Genomic DNA, 23,386 nt, shown 5'->3' with positions numbered 1-23,386 from the left:
TGATGATTGTGTCATTCAGCATGACAATTGTAATATTGGTGTGGTGTTGCATAGTGAGCAGCAAAGTAACGATCATGCAGGGTACGGGAGGTGGCAGCTCCAAGTGGCAATGACCACTGACTGGAGCATGGCACCGAATTCAGGAAATCAGCAAGCAGGGTACGTGGGGTGTTGTTGAATGATGAACAACATGTAGGAAATCAGAAAGCACACGTGGAGGAAGCACTGCCAATGGCAGCAACCACTGACTAAACTAACCAGTTTTGGCAGTCGGTGATGTTTCACAGCTTTTGAGGAAATCAAATAGGGTAAGAAAGTCAACATTCTCATCAGATTTTGTGTATCTGGCAGAACTAGATTTTAATTTATCAGAATTTGATGATCCTGGGACTGTCAAACAAGCCATCTCGAGTGCAAAAGCAAGCAAACAATTAGAAGCTATGGAGTCTGAATTGTCATCAATGGAAGAAAACAAAGTATGGAAACTAGTGGAATCAAGAAAAGGCATGAAACCGAAAGGTTGTAAACGGGTGTTTAAAACCAAGATAGACTCAAAGGGAAATGTAAAGAGACATAATGTCAAATTGATGCCCAAGGGATTCATTCAAAGAGAAGGTACCGATTATAAAGAAACTTCTAGTCTAGTACCAACGAAAGATGCATTCGGAGTAATCATGGTGATGGTTGCACATTTTGACTTGTTTTGCATCAAATGGATGTAAAAACGATTTTCTTAAATGGTGATTTGGAGGAAAGTATATATACACGACACAACCGGAGAGTTTGAAGGAGAAAGGGAGAGAGCATTTAGTTTTTGTAGATTGAAAATAAAAAAACAAATCTATGGTTTAAAACAGGCGTCGAGACAGTGGTATTTAAGGTTCCATCATGTTGTTAAGGATCATGGCCTTGTGAAAAACCCTTATGATGCCTGCATTTATTTGAAAGTCAGTGGGAGCAACTTCATTATTTTGGTACTCAATGTTGATGACATATTATTGGCAACAAATGGTTTGATTTTCTTAGATGATACAAGGTCTTTCATGCAAAACAATTTTGAGGTGAAAGATTTAGGTGAGCCCTCTTATGTGATCGGCATCGAGATTAAAAGAGAGAGAGAGAAAAAAAAAGATTGTTAGGGTTGTCACAAAGTAACCATTGAGAAAGTTTCAAAGAGATTCAACATGTCAGCATGCGACATAATTGAAATGTCTATATCGAAGAATGCTAAGCTAAGCACTATGTGTTCATGATGGCTAATGGAACTGTCTCTTAGAGGAGTGCCAAGCAAGACATCGTTGCATTCTTCGACAATGGTGGTTGAGTACTTGTCTTGCTGTGAAACTGTGCATTAGGTAGTTTGGTTCAAGTATTTTATCACTGGTCTTCGTATTGTTGACTCAATCTCTAGACTCATTCAGCTTTACTGTGATAATAGTGCAATGATTTTCTTCAAAAAGAACAATAAGAGATCCAATGCTACAAGGAACCTGGAGATAAGTTTCTTGTTGCTCGTGAAAAGGTGATGGATGGTTTAGTTAAAATTAATTATCTGGAGATAGGTTCTATGATAGTTGATCCGTTGAACAAGGCCATTCCAGTGGCAGTATTCAAGAAACATATGAGGAAGATGGAAGTGCTGGAAGTTTTTGATACTGCAGAACGGTAGGAGTTTTGATCATGTTTAAGACATTTGTTCTTGGACATTGGTTGATTCAGGTATTTTTGGAATTTACATTAAAGTATTTATGTTTAGATCATCTTAACTAATAAAGTAATACGCTGCTAGTCGCAAAGGTTTCCCAAAAATTGCAGTGTTATAGTTATGATACAGATACATTATGAAAGTGTATTTTGGATGACAATTTGTTTGAATTGTTGTAACAGAAAAGCAACTTAAGGGTCTCAATACGAGACAATAAAGTGGACTAGTTTACTGGTTCTGAGGGAGGACCATAATGCAGGTGTATTATAGAAGCATTCATATTATTAGAGCGTGACTTCCCTTTAGTTCTTCATGAATACTAACTTATGACAGAAACTTGTTATCGGGGCTTTGTTAATCTTATTCTCACGTCCATTCAAGTATGATTTCTTATTAGGTGGTACTGTGATAAACAAGTGTTGGCTCTAGTGGGAGAATGTAAGCTTTGTTAGAGCTGCTCACTTGTTTAACACGTGCTTAAAGGATTGAGATCATAAGAGATTAAGATTGACTATACTTGTAAGCTATCCAAGAATGTACGTGGACTGATATATAGCTAAAGTAATTTTGATATGAGTAGATATATATATATATATATAGTGATATGAATAGTATGGCTTCGTGGTGATAAGGGTTATCAGTTTGATAGTTTGATAAGGATTACATGATGGGAAGTATCCTTATCAAACACCACCGTTTAGGATATATAATAGGGTCCTTGCTCTCACACTAATTACGCACAAAAAGATATCAAGCCCCATTGATTGTAGCAGTGCATGCGGTCTGTGTTGACAGTAGAAGAACCCTTAGTTCATTGCAGCAATGGCATCACAAGGTTAGTGGTTAATTTGGTATTGTGATTTACTTAGTTCGCATATATTGATCGTATATTCTCTAACCAAAGAGTATATTCCTGCCCATGTGGTTGTGATATAGAATCAAAGCGGTTTTTCATTTGTACATACTAGATCATGAATTAGTAACATTCCTCGTACTTGACATATATATATTCCTCAACAGCCTCATTCACAACTGATTACTTTTACAATGCATCGTATACAGTTTTTCTTGAAAGCCAAAGAAATCTCATGGTTCTTAATGCTTCCATATTTTATACCTAAATTTGAGTTTATTTTAAGAGGCCCAAATCCATATTAGTCTTATGGTAAAAGACTACTAGATTTTTCATTAACCATATGATTTGTTCTCCATTAACCTTGACTAATGGCGATGGATGTTGCATGCACGATAGTTCAAACGGAAATTAAAGTCATACCTTAAGCAGCTAAGAATAAAGAGCTACAACGTTAGAAAATAAATTTTCTCGTCTATTCAATTTGGACAGCCGACCCCACATAGTGAGATCTAAGGCTTTGTTGTTGCTGTTGTCTATTCAATGTGGGGATATACAATCATATTCTCCATCATTTCAGTAACTAAAACTTAAAATTCATGTGATCAGGAGATCTTTGGTAAACTTCCTTATTTACATATAATCAATAATTATTATTATATGAACAATGTTATTCTAATTCACACATAATTAGTTGTTTACAAACATATTATTTTTCATAAAGCAACGTCTAAACTATTACTTTAATTTACTAGGAGGAGGGAATTCAAACTCAAGTGTAAAGACTAAGTACACTACTTTAACTAATTGGTCTAATTCATGGATATATGCTACAAGTACATCACATATATATATGTGTGTGTGTGTATATATTATGTATAAACTTACATATATGTCTTGATACAGTAATAAAGACTTTTATGTAGACAATGGCCAATGGTGTGACAAACTTTTTCTTCCCCTTCTAGTATAACTTGGTTGTTTCAAAATATATTGACATGTTCAAATAAAATTTCATCAAAGATGATGAACTTCATGTAAATAGTTATTTCTTAGTCTATTGAGGCATCTGTTCATCAAAACATCATGTTTCCTATATATTTTTTTAACTCAATTGTCATACTCTCTACATATGCATGACCTATGATGAAAACCGAGTTTAACTTTTTCTTTTTCTTTGTTTGTACTAGAATAAAACCAACGAAACTTTGCGACCAACAGACATGTCAAATTTGTTTCTATATTGCATATGACATGTAAATGCAAGCCAACAAAAGGAACCTCATCACTATATTATTCTTCTATCAAAGTATGATGTGAAGAAATATCTACCAATTTTGTACCTTTCCAATATTTTTATATCCAATTGATGACTAAAAGGAAGCAATTCATTCTTGAAGGTTTATTTTCTTACATTTTGTACGGTACTTTTTTATTATGTGAATCATATAATTAATTTGGCATAGAAACTGTCTTTTAATATGTTCCACACAGGTGTGAAATCAAAATGGAGGTACATGTGCAATGTTTGGACCATTGAAATGCATCATATGCTGAATATAGTGTTCATTATATATATATAAACGCTTTTAAGTATACAGTTGACATGCTAATATTTCTATACGGTCGAACTCATTAATAATAATCTGAACTAAGAATATAGTTTGAGGGTTAGGACATCTAAAATTACCTAATATTTCCCCTACTTGATTGTCCTACGTGATGCAATTGATATTTGTGACCTTAAGTGACAAAGCAAAGACCAAGCAATAGTGGATTCATGTACATAATGAAATTGGCACACGAGGAGGGAAAGAACTCTTTGTTTTGATCCAGCTGTGGATTCATGTACATATTGAAATTGGCACACGAGGAGGGAAAGAACTCTTTGTTTTGATCCAGCTTGGTGTCCTTCCAGGCTTCCACACACTGAAAAAAAAAGTACTCATGCATGCCCGTGACCTACTGTTATATCATTCCATCATATGATCTGCTGGGTCTTGCATTTACACAATGGTTAAACTTTTCATAAATTAGGGTTGTGATGAAATGGTCGGAACCAAGTGTTTGTTTTCGAGGCAGGACATGACTACATACTCCATAAGTGAAATACTATAGTAAAAATTAAATTATATCGATCTTCTCGTGAGCATCTCCAACATCCTAACTAAATGAGGTTTTTTGGCATATTAATAAAAAAGTAAAAAAAAGCCAACTCCAACATGTTAGTTAATAGATCTACAAGATTTGGGACCGGAAGATAGAAAATTTACATATTAATATAAATTAAAAGGTGGAAAACTTCAAATCAAGACCAAAGTGTACACTCTAAAATGAAATTAAAGTGTAAATAATGCATGAAGATAAATGAGGAAAAGAAAAGAGGAGAGGGATGAAAATTTGAATGTGAACTAGTTGAATGGATGAGGTGAGGTAACTACCAAAGGTTTGACTTTTGGGCTTGAGAATTTTTGTATAGATTTTTAGTTTGGGCTTTAGTATTTATATAAAACAAGGGCTAAGGATTAGATTTAAAAAAAAAAAAATATATATATATATATATATATATATATATATGACCCTTCAATTTTAGTTGTGCATACTATATTCAATCACACCTCATCAAACAATGAAATATAATACATACGCTATGTACATAGCTCTAGTGGCTAATGCTAGAGATTAGTACTAATTATTAAGTTTAAATCGTGTAGGTACGTGTCATGCATATCATAACACTGACTAAAAAAAACTTACGAAATAGCTTAATCTAGTGTTTTTTTTTTTAAACTGCAAAACCGCAACAATATATAAAAAAAGAAATGGTCGGTCCACGTATAAGACATCTGTGTTAAAAAAAGTTAAAAAGTCAATACATATACATTATGAACTTTTTGCTCTGGTGCCACGATAACCCATTTCTATTTTGCATTTATTTTTAGGATAATGTTAAGGCGTTAAATTTGTAGATCAAATGATGTGTTATTGTTTGGATCTAAAATTACACAATCGGCCAGTGCAATCAAGACTGATGAGTGAGCATAGCTCCACACATGCGGATAGGAAAGTTAAGATAATTTTGTTGTTGTTAAGGGATAATATTATGATTTTTAATCATGATAATTATCTTTTAATAATGAATTATCTTAACATTTTTTTTATACGAGATAAATGTGAAGCAAACTATATCGAAGCAAACAGAACATTTCAATTTAATTCGGGATTCTTAGCATTCAACCCGGGGATTGAGCATCATGCATTATGAGAAAAGTCCTAGCACATGGTGGCATAAGTTGGTAACCAAGGTGGAGTCCAACTTGAAAGATTAATTACGTGAAGTAAGCCAATGCGATGCATGCATGGGATAATTATCAGCAAACTCGAGGTTGCCAAATGAAGTGGATAAAGCCTGATATGCCAGGGCTTTGGAAATGAAGTTTGAACGACAATGCTTATCTTTAGCAAAGATGGAATTGGCATGCCATGATTTGTTACGTGGTTTTGGTTGAAATGCATGGTTAGCACCAAAGACGCTGAGTGCCACGACTTTCATTGGATAATCATCTACGCATAACGATTATTATTTGTGGTGATTGATGGCCACGGCTAGATTTTGTGCTAAGTTAGTTCTATAAATAGAGAAGGGAGTGCATCATTCAAAGCCTCTCCAATTCAACACACAAAACTACCATGCGCAAACTCTCGCTCTATGCGAAACCTCTCAACAACCTTGAGATCTTTATTTTCTTTTTCTCTCGCCAACACATCTTTAGTTTGGATAAACAACACTGGAGCTGTAGAATAAGCCGATCAAGGAGCACCTTCAGTTTGGATAAACCTCACTGCTTCCCGGCCGACTGATAACCTATCCAAGTCTCAGTCAACAAGGATTTTCGAATCCTTGTTGGTAGAGGTCATCTCATCAGCCTTATCGGCGAAGCGAGGTGTTACCAGATTACTACATTCGGCACATTGAAAGCTGAATCTGATATTGAACTTTGCAAAACTAGCAGCCTTGTCTTTAGGCTTTAGAACCCAAAGGCCGAGATGTGTTCCTTCCTCGGCCGCAGTCGCAAGATCAAGAAATCAGTAGCGCGCTCAACACAAAATCAACACATTTTACTCCCTGGCCGAGCTCGGCCGATGAGTTGGCATGCCCCGCACACAATCGAATGACGTAGTTAGCTTATTAATTAATCGGTCTGCGCGCCACGTAGGCTTGGTAGTTTTTAGGGTCAACAGTTACTGATAAGAAATAAGCACGTTAATCAATAGGGATCACAATTCTAACCGTTAAACCCGATAATCGTGGATAACCGTCCAAATGGATTGGATTTGGATATGAAAATTCGGGTATGGTATGGATATGGGGAAAAACTGTGAACTTTATTCGGTTATGGTTTTGGATATTGTTATAAGGGTCCCCAATCCATATCTGTCCCCGAATCTAACCCGAATATATTGTGTGTGTATATATATATATATATATATATATATATATATATATGTGTGTGATATATAATATAATTTTATTCAATTTACCGAACCCTCCCTATACTAATTCATTATGCATGCATCAAACCCTATACTATCTTTATTATGCACCAAACATCATGCATGGGGCATACCAACAACCTCATCAATTCAATACTCTTAGAGCAACTCCAGCGTGAGAACCCTCCCCCCAGCTATTCACTATTCAATCCATCATGTGAACAGTAACTGCCCTTAGAACAAGTCCACCGGAGTGGACTTTGCCCAGCACTCAGTCCAAATAGTAGCCCAGCACCTTGTCCATGTCCTCCAGCCCGCACAACAGCCTGGCACCCAGCCCATGTTGGTCTCTGGGCTAGCACAAAACAGGTTGACCAAGAAGTCGGGCCATTTTGCTGGTGCATGGCCATGTGGCCGATCCTGGGCTCTTGGATTTGAATATTTTTCAAATCCAACAGTCCAAATTAATTAACTACATTAAAATTAATTAAAAATATAAAAAAATACAGAATTTTTTTTATTCAAAAATACGGTAAAATTTTAAAAAAGTTATTTTTTTTCTATAAATACCTAACCCTCATCTTCCACCTTACACCACATTTATTTAGTGTGTTTTTTTTTTAAGTTTATTTGATGAGTATGTAATTTTATTTTAGTGTGTATTTTTTTTTTTAAGTTTATTTGAAATTTTATCCGAAATTGGTTAAAAATCTTATCTGAAATAAACTTAAAAAAAAAACACACCAAATAAATGTGTTGGGTGCCAGTGCATTTTTTTAGGGGTGGAGATGTCTTGGCCTATTACTGTTCACTCCAGTCTATTACTGTTCACTTGAGTGGATAAATGTGCTAGGTGCTGGCGCAAAGTCCTTAGGGGTGGACTTGCTCTTAATGAATAGTAACTACCTTTTGCATCTCTACCGTTGCACTTGAATAACCCTGGCAATAGGCAATAAATTTTTTTTTTTAAATAATACAGAATAATTTTTTAATTGTAATTTCGGATAAGATTTTTAATCATTCTCATTGCGCGACATGTCATTACCCGAAAAGACAATTATGTATACCCATTATCTTCCACTATCAACACAGAATAAAAGCAAAGAGAAAGAGCATGGAGGTCAGTGCAGTGGTGGCTACGGCGGTTACCGCCATGTCCGTCAAGAGCATGGAGTTGAAATGGGTGAGCAGTAGAGGCAAAACCCAGATGGAAAAAACCATAAAAACGCCATCAAAGTCCAAATCGCCATTTCCCCTGCAAGCCATGGTCCCAATTTTCATATCCACAAACCCATCTCACGTACACCCATCCGACCTTCGAGACCTCTTCACCACCTACAACCTCTCACCTCACCGGTTCCCCAATTACGCTGACGATGGCGGCGTTGAAGCCGTTAACTTGCACAAGTTGTGCATTGCTCTCTCCCAAAGCTCAGTCCTAGTCTCGGTCTTCTGCAAGCCAAGTGATTTAATTGGTGATTCATCATCGTTATCGTCTTTCATCGAAACACAGCAGCAAAAGAGAAGGAAGAAGAAGAAGACAATTGGTTTTGGGGAGTTGCTTCAGAATGTCGTCGTTGCGCCAGGATGACGTCATGTCCACTCGGGCTCTCGGGCTGGCAATTCCTCACAGGCCCAGAGCTCGAGCCTCCACTCTCCCTCGAGCTACCCACGTTGGAGCTTAAAGGCCGGGCTATCTGGCCCTATTTCGTCCCCCATCCCCCGAGCACCAGCCCACGCTGGAGTTGCTCTTATTGTTATACTCAACCAAATTAATTCATTGAATCATTTTATATATCAATTATCAAATGTTCCAAGTTTATCAGATTCATCTCTCTTCAAGAGTCTCACTGTCAAGAAATTAATTCATTGAATCAATTTGTTTTGTCTTCCTTCCGTATTTGTTTTTGTCCTTTTTTTTTATTGGACCAATTTATCATATTGGCTTATCATAAACAGCTTCAAATATATTGTTATGTTTTTTGTAATTGGATGTTGCTATTTAATGATGGAATTAGTATCTACTAAAATTTATAGTACATCAATTGGATGAATATAATTTTTTTTTAAAATTTTTTGACGAAGATGGATATAATCGATAACCGATTGAAAATCCATTACCCAGTGAATATGGTTATGGATAATCACCGGTGGTTAATTTGCGGTTATGGATATGGTTAATTTTCGTGGTTATGGGGATGGATATAGCATTTCCATCCCCAAACCGAACCGTTGTCATCCCTATTAATCAACACTTAAATAATGATCCAATCATTAGCATCTACATTATTTGGTTTACAAAATTTGATTTAGAAATTTAGTCTTTCTAACATTACCCTCATTTTTATGTTGTTGGGGACAAAAGGGGAGGTTTGAACGTTAGGTTTATGCATGAACGTTTGGTTTGTTACTTGCCCGAGAAGTAGATGAAACAACAAATGTCCCATTGCTTTTTCAATCTAACAACCTACCAGCAAAAAGATGGAGAAATATCAAGAATATTGAATGCAATACTTGGCCATTAAGCTCTGTCTCTCTCTCTCTCTCGGCCATTAAGCTCGCTCGGTCGCTCTCTCTCTCTATATGTGTTAACTTAATTATACAGCCGACATGAAACTATACAGCCGACATGAGTTTCATGCATATATACTTAGCCATTAAGCGTGCTCTCTCTCGCTCTCTCTCTACAAGAGTTTCATGTATATATAGCGGACAAACTTCAATAGCTGCATTGCAAGTTCATTAAGAAAGGAAGCTGCAGAAATATCCTTAGGGCTTTTTTTGATCAAGAGAGAGTGAGAGAGATTGATCAGATCATCATCATCATCAGAGAGACATGCCACCAGGAGGAGGGCCGGGAGGAGGAGGACCGGGAGGAGATTGCTTAGGTTTCCTATGTGGCGGTCTAAGCAACTTTATATCATCTTGGTGAGTTTAGTAAAACTCAGAAATTGTTTATTTACGAGTAAAATCATGTCTGACTAGTCAGGATAATATAAGTATTATCCGTGAAATTATCCAAAATGTAGCTTCATCAGCTAGCTGCTTATATCATTGTTTTCAATTTTTTTCTTACTTATATCATCTTGGTGTGTACTACTACTGCAGTGCTTATTTCCTGTGCTGCTGCTGCCTGCTTGAGGGCTGCTGTGGGCCAATGTTCGGCGGAGGACCTGGTGGCGGTGGTGGACCTGGTGGCGGTGGTGGACCTGGTGGCGGCGGTGGATGGGGCGGCGGTGGACCTGGGGGCGGACCTGGTGGCGGTGGGGGATGGGGCGGCGGTGGACGTGGCGGCGGTGGTGGTGGTGGACCTGGCGGCGGCGGTGGTGGTGGGCCTGGAGGCGGCGGCGGTGGTCGTTGGTGAACATCATCAGCTCATGATGTTCCAGGCTTCTGGGTCATGATGTTGTTGTAACCTGTCTGAAACTGTTTCTGTTTAGTTTGAATATATATGTTGGCATGTTGCAACTGCTATGTCTGATGCAACTTGCACCTCAGTATTCTTTCTTTGATATGTAGCCAAACTGCGTGTTTAATTTAATTTGTTTGCAAATTTCCTTCATGTTTCTTACACCTTTGGGCAGAGATAATTGCTCTTATGCTGCTGCTCTGCATCATTTCAACAATCTAACTATAAAAGGTCGTACCCAGTGCACAAGGTTCCCGCTTTACGCAGGGTCTGGGAGAGGTGAATGTCGGCTAGCCTTACCCCCATTTATGGAGAGGCTGCTCTCAATTCAACAATCTAACTATACTAAAACAAATAGACGAACGCAATATTTTCCTACAAACAATGAAAATTTTCACGATAACAGTCAAACGATGAAAACAAATCCAATATATTTGATTAATCTTTTGAGGTGATATTAGTTTGAAGATAATCTAAAAAAATGAACAGAAGATATCATGAGATGATATTGTAAGGCAAGTCCAAACAGGTGGTTAGCGTCATTTTCATGTTACTAACTCGTTAACGTCTTTATTTTTTTATTATTTTGATCAGAGGTTAACGCCTTCAATAATGTTCTTGCAACTTCATATTGTCGGATCATCAGCAATACAAAATACGTAGCGTAAATTTGTTTATGGAAATCTGAAATATCATGCTCATACTTTTTTTCTGCTGGTGTTTGTATTTATGACAGAGGTTTGTATTAGAGGGGAAATTTTTTCAGTGTACCGCAAACACAGTCCGGTACACCAAATGTCACAAAACTATTGGTTGAAAGTTTTTTTTTTTTTAAAGTATCCAGCTAATTGTTTTGTGCCATGTGTTGTGCCGGATTGCGTTCCCAGTACACTTAAACACAATATTAACGAAGAATCATTTGACATTTCTCATTGCCTCAGAAATATCATCGGACAATACTAAAAATACACAAAATGTTACTATTGATTTTTCTGTCTAAAATTACACACATGCGAAGTGCATGATAATTTGTAAAACCCATTTTCCGGCTTATGGACAAAGCCTCCCCCTTTCTACCAATCTATACAACATCATCACAGACACTTGTTCAACATTATAACCCGCTTCGTTGAAAGCATCCGCTGCGAAGTTGGATCTACGTATCAACTGCTTCCTATTCTTCATCTTCTTCATCTTCTTCATCTTCATCTTCTTCTTCGGCTTCTCTCAACCACTGAGACATAAGACACACAAGACGTAACTGCTGTGAAGCAACGCGAACATCATACGAAATTTAACTAGAAAAGATGTACTATGTAGTACATGCCATCAATTTTTGGTTGCCAGAAATCAACTTTGTCTTTTCCGGTCAATAAATTAACCCAAATTGTAAACTGTTCTCATATGTCGAATGCATATGGTCATAACAGACTTCTATGTTAAATTTCGACGTATTTCAGGTGAATTTGCAAAATGGAAAGAACAGATAATTGCACTCGTGCAATGGCAGCATGCGTGCGTTATATTATATAATGATCATTAATTATCGCGTAAGGTAATAGAACTGAAATCAAATAATAGTACTTACTTGAATAAAGTCTGCTGATTGCTTGACATAAACTCTATCTGCTTCCTCAGCATTTTTCTTTTCGGCGTCCCACCTCATAATGGCTTCTTCTTGTATAATTTCTAGTTCGTACAGTTGATGCAAAATCTGTAAAAGAAACTTATAACGGTGAGAAAATAAATTAAACTCATCAAAATTGCAAACGAAAGTAAGGATACTAAAAAGGCCTAAGTTACAACAAAAGACTCATTAAACTTTTGTAACGTGTTTATTCAAAATTGTTTCAGCGATGGCTTTATCCGTAGGTTTTCATTGTTTAAGAAAGCCAGCCTGGCAAAAGCACTCGGCAGAAACATCCACCAGTTCTATGATCTTTGACATACTTAATATGAAAGTAGAATTGTTGTATCTAGTCATACATATGATCATAAACTATGCAGGAAGACGTACCTTGTCAAACACAGGAGAGAATTCCTTAAGGGACTCACACATTTCTTCAAATCTAAGTATCACTTCAATCTGGAAATTGAAAAAATACTCGGTACATAACACTAACCAAAATAAGCATCGCAATTCTGTGAAGATAAAACTTAGATCACAGTTTCTACAGGAATAATCAGCATCGCATTAGCAACCATTGAAACTAAGGGATCACGGTGTCCAGCATGTTAATGCGAAACATGGAAATAATATTTACTGATTGGACTTAAGATGCATTAAATAGAATATGATATTCGACATACTCAGGGTTCAAGTCAAATGGAAACAAAGGTTAATATGACTGCAAAGGGAACACACACACTATATCGTCATGTGAAAGTAACTGAATAATGCAGATATAAAAATGAAATCATCACATCCGCAGAAGCTTTAGAAGGGAGGGGACATTTCACATGTAACTCCATTGTAGAGTTTAATGGTTGAAGAAGTGCATACAAGCATGAAAGAAAAGGATTTTCAAGTACAAACCTCCTCGTCTATTTCTGCTAGGTAAGACTTCAGCACTTTTTCCCATTTTGTAAATATGTTAACAGTAGCTTGAACCAATTCACCTAAGAAAGGAATTGAACAAGATTTGTTGAGACCATATGTCAAGAAGCAAGACAAACAATGTTAGCAATACGAAAGTAGCTCCCACACTGCAGCTGAGCAAAAATTACAGTGTAATAGTAAAAGTAAGATATGGATGCTGTAAAACAGACTTAGGAAACCTTTGACTAATTCGTGCATGCACATCTTCCCCCAAATGTGATCTTAACTTGTATAATAGAGAAAAACTTTCCAAAACCCAAACCACCCACCTTTTCTTTGGCACCTCAATGAATTATTCCTGTGTACTATTCCAAGAGAATGCTGATTGTTAAACAAGGGAATAGAAGCATATTTCTCAAAGGTTATTAACACAAGTTCCCAATCATAAAAAAATTTCTTTACATGAAAATTATATAAACATTGGGATGAGAATAGCAAGCTGAGGAAAATTTACCTGGTGAACCATATGGAGTTTCTAATGCCAATTTCATCATTGAATAAAATAAAGCTCCAGCACAGTCTGCAGCTACCTTGTTGTATGACAACCTGCAGCAGACAAAAAAGTGGCAAGCACCAATCATAAAAGTCTACATACTAAAGAATTATCTTGATAAAAAGTATACAAAATATGGATATAAGATTGTGCAAGAATTGAAGAAATTAAACAAAGAATAACATTTTGCCAACAACTTGAAATATACATTTTATCAAAAAAAAGTAATCATGAATGGTTTAATTAAAAAATTCAATATACATTAGCACCATTTCATCAGATACATGTTTGTGCCTACAACTTGAAATATTAACAGAGAATACCATTTTGTGTACCTTCAGAAAAGTAAAAATAAAAGATGGAATAACAAGGAAAAGAGTAATTGATAGAGTTGTAAGGGAAAACCGAAGAAATACCTCAGTGAATTCACTTCTAATATGACGTGGTCTACTTGTATGTTTTCATGCACAGCTCTTAAAAAGGTTGCTTCAACCTGCAGATAACATTGTAACTTTTGAGGATCGACTTTGTATACGTGTATTTACCATCAGCATTCTAATTGACATTGTTCACCTCTCTCTCAAAGTCGGCAGAATCCTCTATAGACACTACATCGTCGCCTTCAGAATCATTAGAATCAGGTTTTAACTCTCCTGAAGGTGGGAGGGAGCTGCCATCTTGAACATGCTCCAAATCATCATCTGCAGCATGTATTGCCTCCAAAAGTTTGTCAGCAGGAATGGGAGCAACTGAATGCCTCCACTCCTCATCGTGGCCTCCTTCACAAATTGACCAAACATAACCAGCCCCACCAGTACCAAGCTGATCAATAATAGCAACTGGTATCAGAGAATGTCAAGATATATGCAACAGTACAGTCAACAATATATGAAAAATTGCAAGTGAGACACAATATTCTCATTATTTACAAGAGGGAATTAAGGAACTAAAACAATGTTGTAGATCATAATTGCAAAAACATGACCACTATATAGAGAAATGTACAAGTTTCTTTATGTAGCAAAAAATGGAATGGGTTTTGTTCAAAGTCAAAACAAACAGTGGTCATTAATTTACTTTCAAATGTTCTTTCAAGTCAACGATCATTTTCAACACTCTCCCCTCCCCTGTTAGTGTTTGAATTCAAACTATACTCACACTTGGGGGCATCCATCTCTCAGGGTCATTCAAACACTGATGAGGAGAAAAAATGTACACCCTCCCCCACATTTACCTATAAATTGGAGGGACCATGCTGTGAGCAAGCTAAATCGTAAGTTCGTAACTAATTTGTATACATGGATCCACACATGTAGTCGTATTTCAGTCTAGATTTCAAGGGATTGTGTCATCCGATGCCATGTCTGAGTGAGAGTATAATAATCAAACACCCATAATATTAATGCTAATCTAAGCCCATTTTTTTCTTTTAATTGTTTGTCTTAAATAGAGGTCGCACTTGGTGCGATGGCAAGTGCCTTCGCCCATGAGCGGTAGGTCTCGGGTTCGAGACTTAGGAGCAGCCTCTCCATAAATGGGGGTAAGGCTAGCCGACATTCACCTCTCCCAGACCCTGCGTAAAGCGGGAGCCTTGTGCACTGGGTACGACCTTTTAATTGTTTGTCTTAAATCTTCAAAACCTAAGTATCTACCCTAACGAGCTTAGCCCTTCACCAAAGCTTGACTGCACTTGTGGTACAATTTATGCATTTACAGGTAGAGAAAGTACAAGATATCTTTAATAGATTGTCTGATGTTGCTGGAACAAAAATTAATAAAATATGTGACTGAAAAAATACTTCAAAGTTTACTTGACGCCCTACGGACAACACAGAATCAAGCTCCATAGTATTGAGCTAACCTCAGATGTGGGCCAACAGTTAGCCTCCATTCGTTGGTTCGTTGTTTCCTCATTTAGTTTATCAACAGGTGTGATAGCTGCAGGTAACCACACAATAAGGTTAAAACATCTCTTACTATTAATAACTAGTATAAACAAAAGGAATTAAATGAAGTTAAAAGTACTGAACGGCTGTCCCAAACAAAGTATGCAATATCCACTACTAAATCCAGACAAACAGAGCTGAAAATCAATACAAATTTCATCAAACAGACAACTAACAAGTATAAATACATTATTTCATGAGTAATTTTTCCACCAAAGATGTTATAAAGCTTATGCCCCCACCTCAAGTTCCTTAATTTGAAATACAATTTCCGTAAAAGCAAATAGCAATCCATTTACAGTTCTGCATTCTGGATGACATGACCCAGAAACTTAGGAGACATTTCTTACTAAGTTATGGAAATCAATAACCATCGTCATCCACAAAATAGAACAAAGAATCCAGTAAGTCATTCTGTTACAATTTCTTTTCATTAGATTGGTTCATGTGACAGAAATTTCCATGTTCACCTCATAGAAACCATTCTACTCCAAAAAATTTACTGCCTAATTATATGTAGTATCTAAAGAGCAGCAATATGACTAATAAGAAGCAGATGCCTTACAAGTCACACATGGCTAAGGCCATTCTTTTGCACTTAACAGATCTCAACAAGACCAAACATGAAGCTTAGGGGCAAAATTTGAAAGAATTACATGACATTTCTGCAATCCCGCTGCTATTGTCAGCATACTCCAGCTCGTCGTCACTATCTAGCTTAGTTGGCTGCTGAAGTAGAGATACCTTTGAGTATGAAAGGACATTAAATTTTTGTCCTATAACAACCTGAAGGGTAAACAGTGTAGAAGCACATTAAGATCGAAAAGACATCAGAAAGCCACAAGCAAAAACATATGTATCTGGCTCATACAAATTTAGAAAGAAAAAAAAAAGGAGGAAAGATCAATTTGCAAAGAAAAACTAAATTTAGCAGGCAAAGGTTCACATTCCCTTCTAAGAAAATATCAGGCATGACATCAAAATAACAGTAAACAAGAGAAATGCAGGTATTCTCAGAATTAAAGGCAAATACACTGCAAACTGAAAATGTGATTTAAACATGGAGTTTGCAAAAGATAACAAGGCACAATTTTAATATCAAGGGTACATAAGTTAAAATGTACATAAGTTATAATGTAAACTGCTTAGTAATTGTTTTGTACAATTTTTTTCAGGTTTTTTTTTTAATTTTTGGAGCATTATAATGTACACATTAGGCAGTTCAAAATAGTGCTATAACATGATTAATGGCACGTACCTTGAAAGACAAAACTACACCAGGTTCCAAAACTGCTCCAGACCTCATGATCACTCCATCACATACAATAGCATGCCTCAGCTTGCAGCCATCTTCAATAGTGGCATTATCCCATATATAGGAGCCTTCTATTGACACATTTGATCCAATAGAGCACCCTTCCCCAATAACAGAATTTGAAATTTTGGTGTTGTTCCCAATTTTGGTGCCACTCCCAATGACTGTAAAAGGCCCAATCTGTGCAGAGCGCGATTGCCCTGTGTCTGAAGAGTAGCTAATTTATCAAATCACACATAATGAGATAAAAATAGTTAACCGGTTAAGTTCGCAATTAGAAGACAATCATTGCAGAAGCAACGATGCTATTACTATGTTTATAGAACAGATCACCTGCGATATATAAAAACTTATAGCAATGCTACGAATTATTGGTCAAATGGGAAAGAGTGTGCAACTTTAGTATGTAAAGGTCATGTTATTACAGCAGTTGAGCAAGGAATTATTATTATTATTATTATTTTCAAAGTTCACCGCTCATGATTAAAAGACACGTATTTGTTTAATTAGGCAAGGATTAGGAAATAAAGTCAACTTATTAACAGCATTGGATACCTTTGTAATGCCTCTTAATGTTTTTATTATACCAAATAGTTGGTAGTCAAATCTTACTTTCACTAGGGAAGGGCAGATTGTAAAGGTAGGAGAGGATGACAGAGAACATTTATGGTCATTATAGATGCGAATTAGAAGAACTGGCGCAACAAATTTTTAACTACCCAAAAAAAATAATAATGATTTTATTGAGACGGCCAAATATAATAGAGAACAATTACTGAAAACTAAACCATGTTTAAGATTGTGGGTTAGATCAGATGTGACAGAACATCATAATTTTTTTAGAAAGGGACGGGGCACTAATCATACAGCATCAGAAAGAACATGCATTAAGACGTTCACTGTTAATAGCAACTCCCTCCCCAGGAAAAAAAATAGTAAAATAAAGACATACATAAGTATATGCAATTTATGTCACGACTCACATGTCAATATACTGAACATTACCTGATGCTCGATACATCCCCTGTCTTTCCAGTTTTATCGAAGAATTCCCAAAAAACTTCACATCTGGCACCAATGGGTAAGTCCATCTCTGAATTATGTCCTTACTAACTGTATCATAGCTTCGGAAGTTGTCAATCCTAGCCGCATAACTCGAGTGAATTTCATGTGTGAATATTTTGTAACCCATAATCTGAACGGATAGATGGGAAGAATTGCAAGGTTAATTATAAACAGAGAACAAACAAAAAGATCTCCAGTACAAGACATACATCATCAACAAGCAATCCCTTCACAAAATGACGTAGATGTTGATAATCAAAATTGTCTGTGAAAAGGCTAAGGACTTCAGGAGAGCATATATCAATATAGCAATCCTGCAGATTTTATCAATAACAAGTTGGTAGAACCGTTGTTAGAATAGAACACACAATTAATTCAGGGGAAAACACAATTAAAATGAGAATAGTAATTGTGCAAGAAAGAATATTATCTACACAGAAGAAACTGAAGCATCTTGATCACAAATTTATTTCATAATATTGATCAATGTTTTAAAAAACTCGCCTTGAGGCGCGCCTAGGGCGCCCTTGAGGCTGGGCACCATGGCTAACGCCTCAGTTTAGCTGGAGTGGGCGAAAGGCTTCGCCGGAGCCGCCTAGGCGCGCCTCAGTGAGTTTTTTTTTTTTTTTTACTCCCAAACCCAAATTTTGGGTAGGATTTTAACTGCCTCATACCTCTTCCTTGCACTTTTGTCTCTATGCCTTTTTTCTGATTTTTATTTTTTATACAGCCTCTCCATAAATGGGGGTAAGGCTAGCCGACATTCACCTCTCCCAGACCCCGCGTAAAGCGGGAGCCTTGTGCACTGGGTACGACCTTTATATAATGGATGTGTGTTGTTTGCGTGCATTGTTATATGTGTGCTCATTGTGCTTTTCATCCTCTATTTTATGCATATATAATATAATATATGTATATATATGTGTGTATATATATATTTATAATATATGTGTGTGCTCAGGGTGATTATTGATTAATAATCTTCTTATTTTTAAGAGGTATTCATCAATTCCCCCTGAACTTGTGATCATTGGCCAATTTCCCCCCTCAACTTTAATTTTAGCCAATTTCCCCCCTCAACTCTCATAATTAGTCAATTTCCCCCCTCAACTTTAATTTTGGCCAATTTCCCCCCTCAACTCTCATAATTAGTCAATTTCCCCCCTCAACTTTAATTTGGCCAATTTCCCCCTCAACTCTCATAATTAGTCAATTTGCACTCTACTGTTATTTTTTTTTAATTTTCCATCTATTCTTTTTTGTTTTCTTTCAATATTTCTAATAACTTCCAACAAAGTACTAAAATTAACATAAACTCACCTACATAATATAGGGTAAAATGTACAAAAACATAATACAATTAGTATGTGATATGGGTTGATTATAAGAAAAAGTTATGAATCGGGTTTAAAGCATGTAGAAGAAGAAATAATAATCATAAACTCATGGATTAGACCTATTTCAATAAAATGTGTTATTCTTAATAAGGAGTCGAAAATTATGAATTGACTAGCCATTTTTGCCCTAAAACTCGATTCTCCACAATTTACTTGAACTTAGCTTTCACTTTTATAAAGAAAATTGTATTCACATACAAAAATGTACACATCAATCCTTTTCGTTATCAATTTTGTATAGTAAAAAATCAAATAAATTTACTCCATACTGATTTATTATGACTAATAATACTATCTATGATAAATTGTAAAATTCTAAATTTTAATCTATTTGTAATAGGATAAAGACATAGGAAAATGATTAACATACATCTTATTTAGTTTCTTACACTCACTTGTTTACTTATGATCAAATTAAAAAATTAACAGTAAGGTGCAAATTGACTAATTATGAGAGTTGAGGGGGGAAAATTGGCCAAATTAAAGTTGAGGGGGGAAATTGGCCAAAATTAAAGTTGAGGGGGGAAATTGGCCAATAGTTACAAGTTCAGGGGGGAAATTGATGAATACCTCTATTTTTAATATAATATATGTCCGCTCAGTGTATATATTAAAAAATTTAGGTCCCGTGAGGCTTCGCCTCATGCCTAGGCCGGGCTTCCCCTCGGACGCCTCGCCCACGCCTCACACTTTTAATACACTGATATTGATTCAATTCTTTCTTAGGGTTCATGCGCTTGCCACACACAGAGAGACTATAAACCACTGGGGGGATCATAAGCCACATTGCCCCAAGAAGATAAAACAGCCTTTTAATAATATGAGACACATGGCCTAAACCCCTTTATACCCCCAGAGAATTCAAAATCTATCACCAATAAGTTCTAAACTTCTACATAACAGGAAGGACACCTTAACTTCAAGTTACAATTGGTATTCCAAAAGTAGTGGAAACATGTGAGGCAAAAACTAAAACTACTACAGCTTCCAATTGGCGTTATGCTAAATATAATATCTTAATATAGGTGAACTGATGAATCAAATAAACCTAAAGGGATGCTTCTATAGAAACAGAAAACTTCAACAGTAAGTTTTCCTGATTGTATTGAATGAATAATTCAGTTACACAGGTGTCAATATATATAGCCTTAGCTGCCTTAGGCTAATTACAAAAGTACCCTCAACTACCTAAACTAATCACAGTTACTAACAAAAACAATTACATTTATCTTTAACAACTCTTTAACAGTAACTATATTGGATGACTTATCATTCTCCCTAATAGCTTCATCATTCAGTTTTGTTAATTACAGAAGCAATCAGGGTCAATCCATACCAACTCTTATAATAAGAGATTTAGCCTGAATCATAAGTAAGGCTACTTTGCTTCATTTCACATGGTGATACTTGGAACAAAATTAGCAAAGAGATTCCGCATACTAAAGGTTTTTAATTTCTGAATTAGGAGTTTTTTCAAATCTCCTTTGTTTTGATATTCTCACAAATTCCATGTCGGATGTCAACTTTTTCTTCTGGATATCTATTTTACTGGGTAAGTACAAATGTAGACCTCATGGAGTAGTTGAACATCCACAAGCACATTACAATAAAAGACCCCACCAGATGACACTAAAACAATGAAGAGTTACTGAGGCTCACTACAAAAAGATCTAGTAGACTTTCTACAGAGATTAATAAGCAACCACAGAACTTTAAGGGCAAGGTTGAGATGTTACCTGTTTGTCATTATGTAAAGTAATTGAAGGGTTATCAGCAATCAACAACTTGTCAAGATAGATGGATCCTTTTGTATGGTCTTCCTTGTCCTCATAATATAAAAGTTGCTTTGTATTAGGATCTGTTGCCATAAACAGCTCATCATTGCCCAGTCGAGATTGATGAGTGATCTGAGAAGGCTTTGACCGTTTTATAACTATTGTCATCACAGCATTACTATCTTTTTTTCTTCTCTCTTTATGTTCTTGAAGTACCTGAGTAAGCGACATGTTGCTCAGAGTGTCCCCACTAATTAGAACAAAATCTCCATGTATCTGTAGAGAAAAGAGGAAAAATAATAAAAATTCTAGTGTATGAAAAATGTAGCAACTGTAAAGTTTCAGAAAATGTTTAGATTAACCTCACTAAAAATAAATCATTGCAGGAGTAGCAGCAAAACAGGAAACTAACACCCTACAAATTCTCAGATTCTATTGCACTATCTAAAAATTTCGGAGAAAGTCGAGTAACTCTAGTACAAGTTAACCATATTAAGAATTAGTGACCAGGTGTGATAATGTCATTTGGATTAGTGGGAAATTTTTCTCAAATGCCATCGATCTAGTCTGCTTTTCAAACACAAAACGTCATGCCAATATTGATCTTACGTCAAAATGGAAAATATAGACCTGATTCTGAGTATACTTGGAAACATAAGGAAAAAAAAAACACAAGAAGGTTAAGATATGAGCAATACCACATTGCGCTCATATATCAAGCGCAGAGCATCTCCAGCACTAACAGAATTATGTGATTCAATCGTTGTGACTGTGAAGTTTGGTTGAGCAAACCACTCTGAACTCTCCAAATAATCAATCACTTGCTTAGAATGAGCACAACAAAAAACAAAAACCTCCTCGACACCAGCGGACTCAAGCCATGCTAGCGTGTAATTGATCATCGGGACATTTACCAATGGCAACAGCACCTTCATCAAAGAAATAAAAAAATTAAAATTCATAGTTTTTTGTCATGCATATCAATGGCACTACCTATAAGTTCATCACTACACCAAAAATCCAAAGAAAAAACAAAAATTCGTAATACCCTTCTTCGTTTTCCAGCTTCACCATCAAGTGTTAGCATTTAACAAGAGCAGTCGAAAACATGTTAAAAGTTTTAATCCAGTAGCCTAGTAGTAGAAATTTAGTCATCAACATCCACTAATCTCAATTAAATCAATTATCTATCGTATTAACCCAATTAGCAACACTAACATCTGTTTACTTGCTAATTTTCGAAACTATCATAGAAACCCAACAAAAAAAATATCGAAATTTCGCAAATTTTCCGAAAGCCCTTGTTTCCATTCCACTAAAACTGCATTATAAATTATTTGAATCATTTACATATATACATTTACATATATACATTTATGTATATATTATTATACACACATACATATATTTAGGTATATACATATATAAAATATGATACATATATATATATATGTATATGTATATAATGCATGCATAAAGATATACTGAGAAAGAAAGATACATACTTTGGGGCGCTCGAGAGTGATGGGTCGGAATTTGGTGGTGAAACTATCAGCTAAGAGGATGGCCTGCAAGGGGACACGTGCCAGTTCCTCAGGGTCCTCTGAAACCCTGGGTGCACCTCTTTTCTGTGCGCCCATTGTCGTCGTCTACTTCCGATGAATTAATCGAAGAACGGAGAATTGGAGCTGTCAATTTAGAAAAACCCTAATAAAAACCCACAGTGCGACCAGAGAGAGAAGCAATATTCCGACTGTGGTTCTGCGAGTCGTTTCCTCTGCGGTAACGGCGTTCGCCGTGAGACTGCCTGGCCAATAAATAGTGGCCACGTGGTCGAAATTGTAAAAGGAATAAATTGTCCAATTGGGCTTTGGTTAACGGGATCGGCTCGTTATTGAGCGAACAAATCACGGTCTCACATGATATAAAAAGCAAAGCCTTTTTAGTCGTAAATACTAATTTGGTACTCAGGTATTTTTATAAAAAATGGATATAAAAAAAAGTTAAGCTCAAAAAGGTATTTGGTAAATAATTAAAAACAGTTTATTTTCATAGTTTTAGGTGAAAAAAAAAACTGAAAACGTGAAGCAAAAAAAATGAGTTTATTCTCACAGCACAGTAGAAGCAGTTTTTTTTCAAAACACAACAATACCAAACCAGCCCTAAACTATAGCATTACTTTGTTAAACATTAAAGAAAGAAGAGTCAGTGGAGATTAAACCGGCACTAATATGCACATGCGTGATTGCTCAGTATTGAGCTATAGTGTCATCTGCAATATTTATTTATTTATTTTGAAACTAGTGTATTCGAGTCTTTGACCCAACTAAACACT

At 36.1% G+C, this 23,386-nt stretch overlaps 3 protein-coding genes across 6 annotated transcripts; 2 read left to right on the top strand and 1 right to left on the bottom strand.

Annotated features, from left to right (window-relative positions):
- The first annotated feature begins 8,166 nt into the window (after positions 1–8,166).
- Positions 8,167–8,643, top strand: LOC103451365 (GCN5-related N-acetyltransferase 3, chloroplastic-like). Its single transcript, XM_008390779.2, has one exon. The coding sequence runs from the start codon at positions 8,167–8,169 to the stop codon at positions 8,641–8,643; it is 477 nt and encodes a 158-aa protein (XP_008389001.2).
- Positions 8,644–9,511: 868 nt separating this feature from the next.
- On the top strand, positions 9,512–10,605 carry LOC103450986 (pre-mRNA polyadenylation factor fip-1-like). Its single transcript, XM_008390402.4, has 2 exons — positions 9,512–9,980; positions 10,161–10,605. The coding sequence occupies exons 1-2, from the start codon at positions 9,889–9,891 to the stop codon at positions 10,414–10,416; spliced, it is 348 nt and encodes a 115-aa protein (XP_008388624.2). The 5' UTR covers positions 9,512–9,888; the 3' UTR covers positions 10,417–10,605.
- A 760-nt stretch (positions 10,606–11,365) lies between these two features.
- Positions 11,366–22,967, bottom strand: LOC103430578 (uncharacterized). 4 transcript variants are annotated; one of them, XM_029090111.2, is made up of 16 exons: positions 22,557–22,897; positions 21,750–21,980; positions 21,013–21,327; positions 18,089–18,193; positions 17,820–18,009; positions 16,758–17,020; positions 16,156–16,285; positions 15,415–15,491; positions 14,127–14,375; positions 13,970–14,046; positions 13,515–13,606; positions 13,330–13,365; positions 12,998–13,080; positions 12,479–12,547; positions 12,050–12,175; positions 11,366–11,695 (listed from the first exon to the last, which is right to left on the bottom strand). In XM_029090111.2, the coding sequence occupies exons 1-16, from the start codon at positions 22,689–22,691 to the stop codon at positions 11,636–11,638; spliced, it is 2,238 nt and encodes a 745-aa protein (XP_028945944.1). In that variant the 5' UTR covers positions 22,692–22,897; the 3' UTR covers positions 11,366–11,635. The 4 variants fall into 4 exon arrangements, with proteins under 4 accessions (XP_028945944.1, XP_028945945.1, XP_028945946.1 ...); XM_029090112.2 differs by lacking the exon at positions 13,330–13,365 and having other exon boundaries at positions 22,557–22,967; XM_029090113.2 differs by lacking the exon at positions 18,089–18,193.
- Between the last annotated feature and the right edge of the window lie 419 nt (positions 22,968–23,386).

This window comes from Malus domestica, chromosome 12 (genome assembly GCF_042453785.1).
Source record: "Malus domestica chromosome 12, GDT2T_hap1".
NCBI classification, from domain to species: domain Eukaryota; kingdom Viridiplantae; phylum Streptophyta; class Magnoliopsida; order Rosales; family Rosaceae; genus Malus; species Malus domestica.
Note: the sequence above shows the minus strand (reverse complement) of the source record. Positions and strands in the feature narration are given on the sequence as shown.

Excerpts from the sequence above, each read along its gene's own strand:
- LOC103451365 (XM_008390779.2), top strand. The coding sequence starts at position 8,167 with ATGGAGGTCAGTGCAGTGGTGGCTACGGCGGTTACCGCCATGTCCGTC.
- LOC103450986 (XM_008390402.4), top strand. The coding sequence starts at position 9,889 with ATGCCACCAGGAGGAGGGCCGGGAGGAGGAGGACCGGGAGGAGATTGC. Across the intron at positions 9,981-10,160 it reads AGCAACTTTATATCATCTTG|TGCTTATTTCCTGTGCTGCT; the intron begins GTGAGTTTAGTA and ends CTACTACTGCAG.
- LOC103430578 (XM_029090111.2), bottom strand. The coding sequence starts at position 22,691 with ATGGGCGCACAGAAAAGAGGTGCACCCAGGGTTTCAGAGGACCCTGAG. Across the intron at positions 21,328-21,749 it reads TGATATATGAGCGCAATGTG|ATACATGGAGATTTTGTTCT; the intron begins GTATTGCTCATA and ends TTTTCTCTACAG. Across the intron at positions 17,021-17,819 it reads GGGGATGTATCGAGCATCAG|ACACAGGGCAATCGCGCTCT; the intron begins GTAATGTTCAGT and ends GCTACTCTTCAG.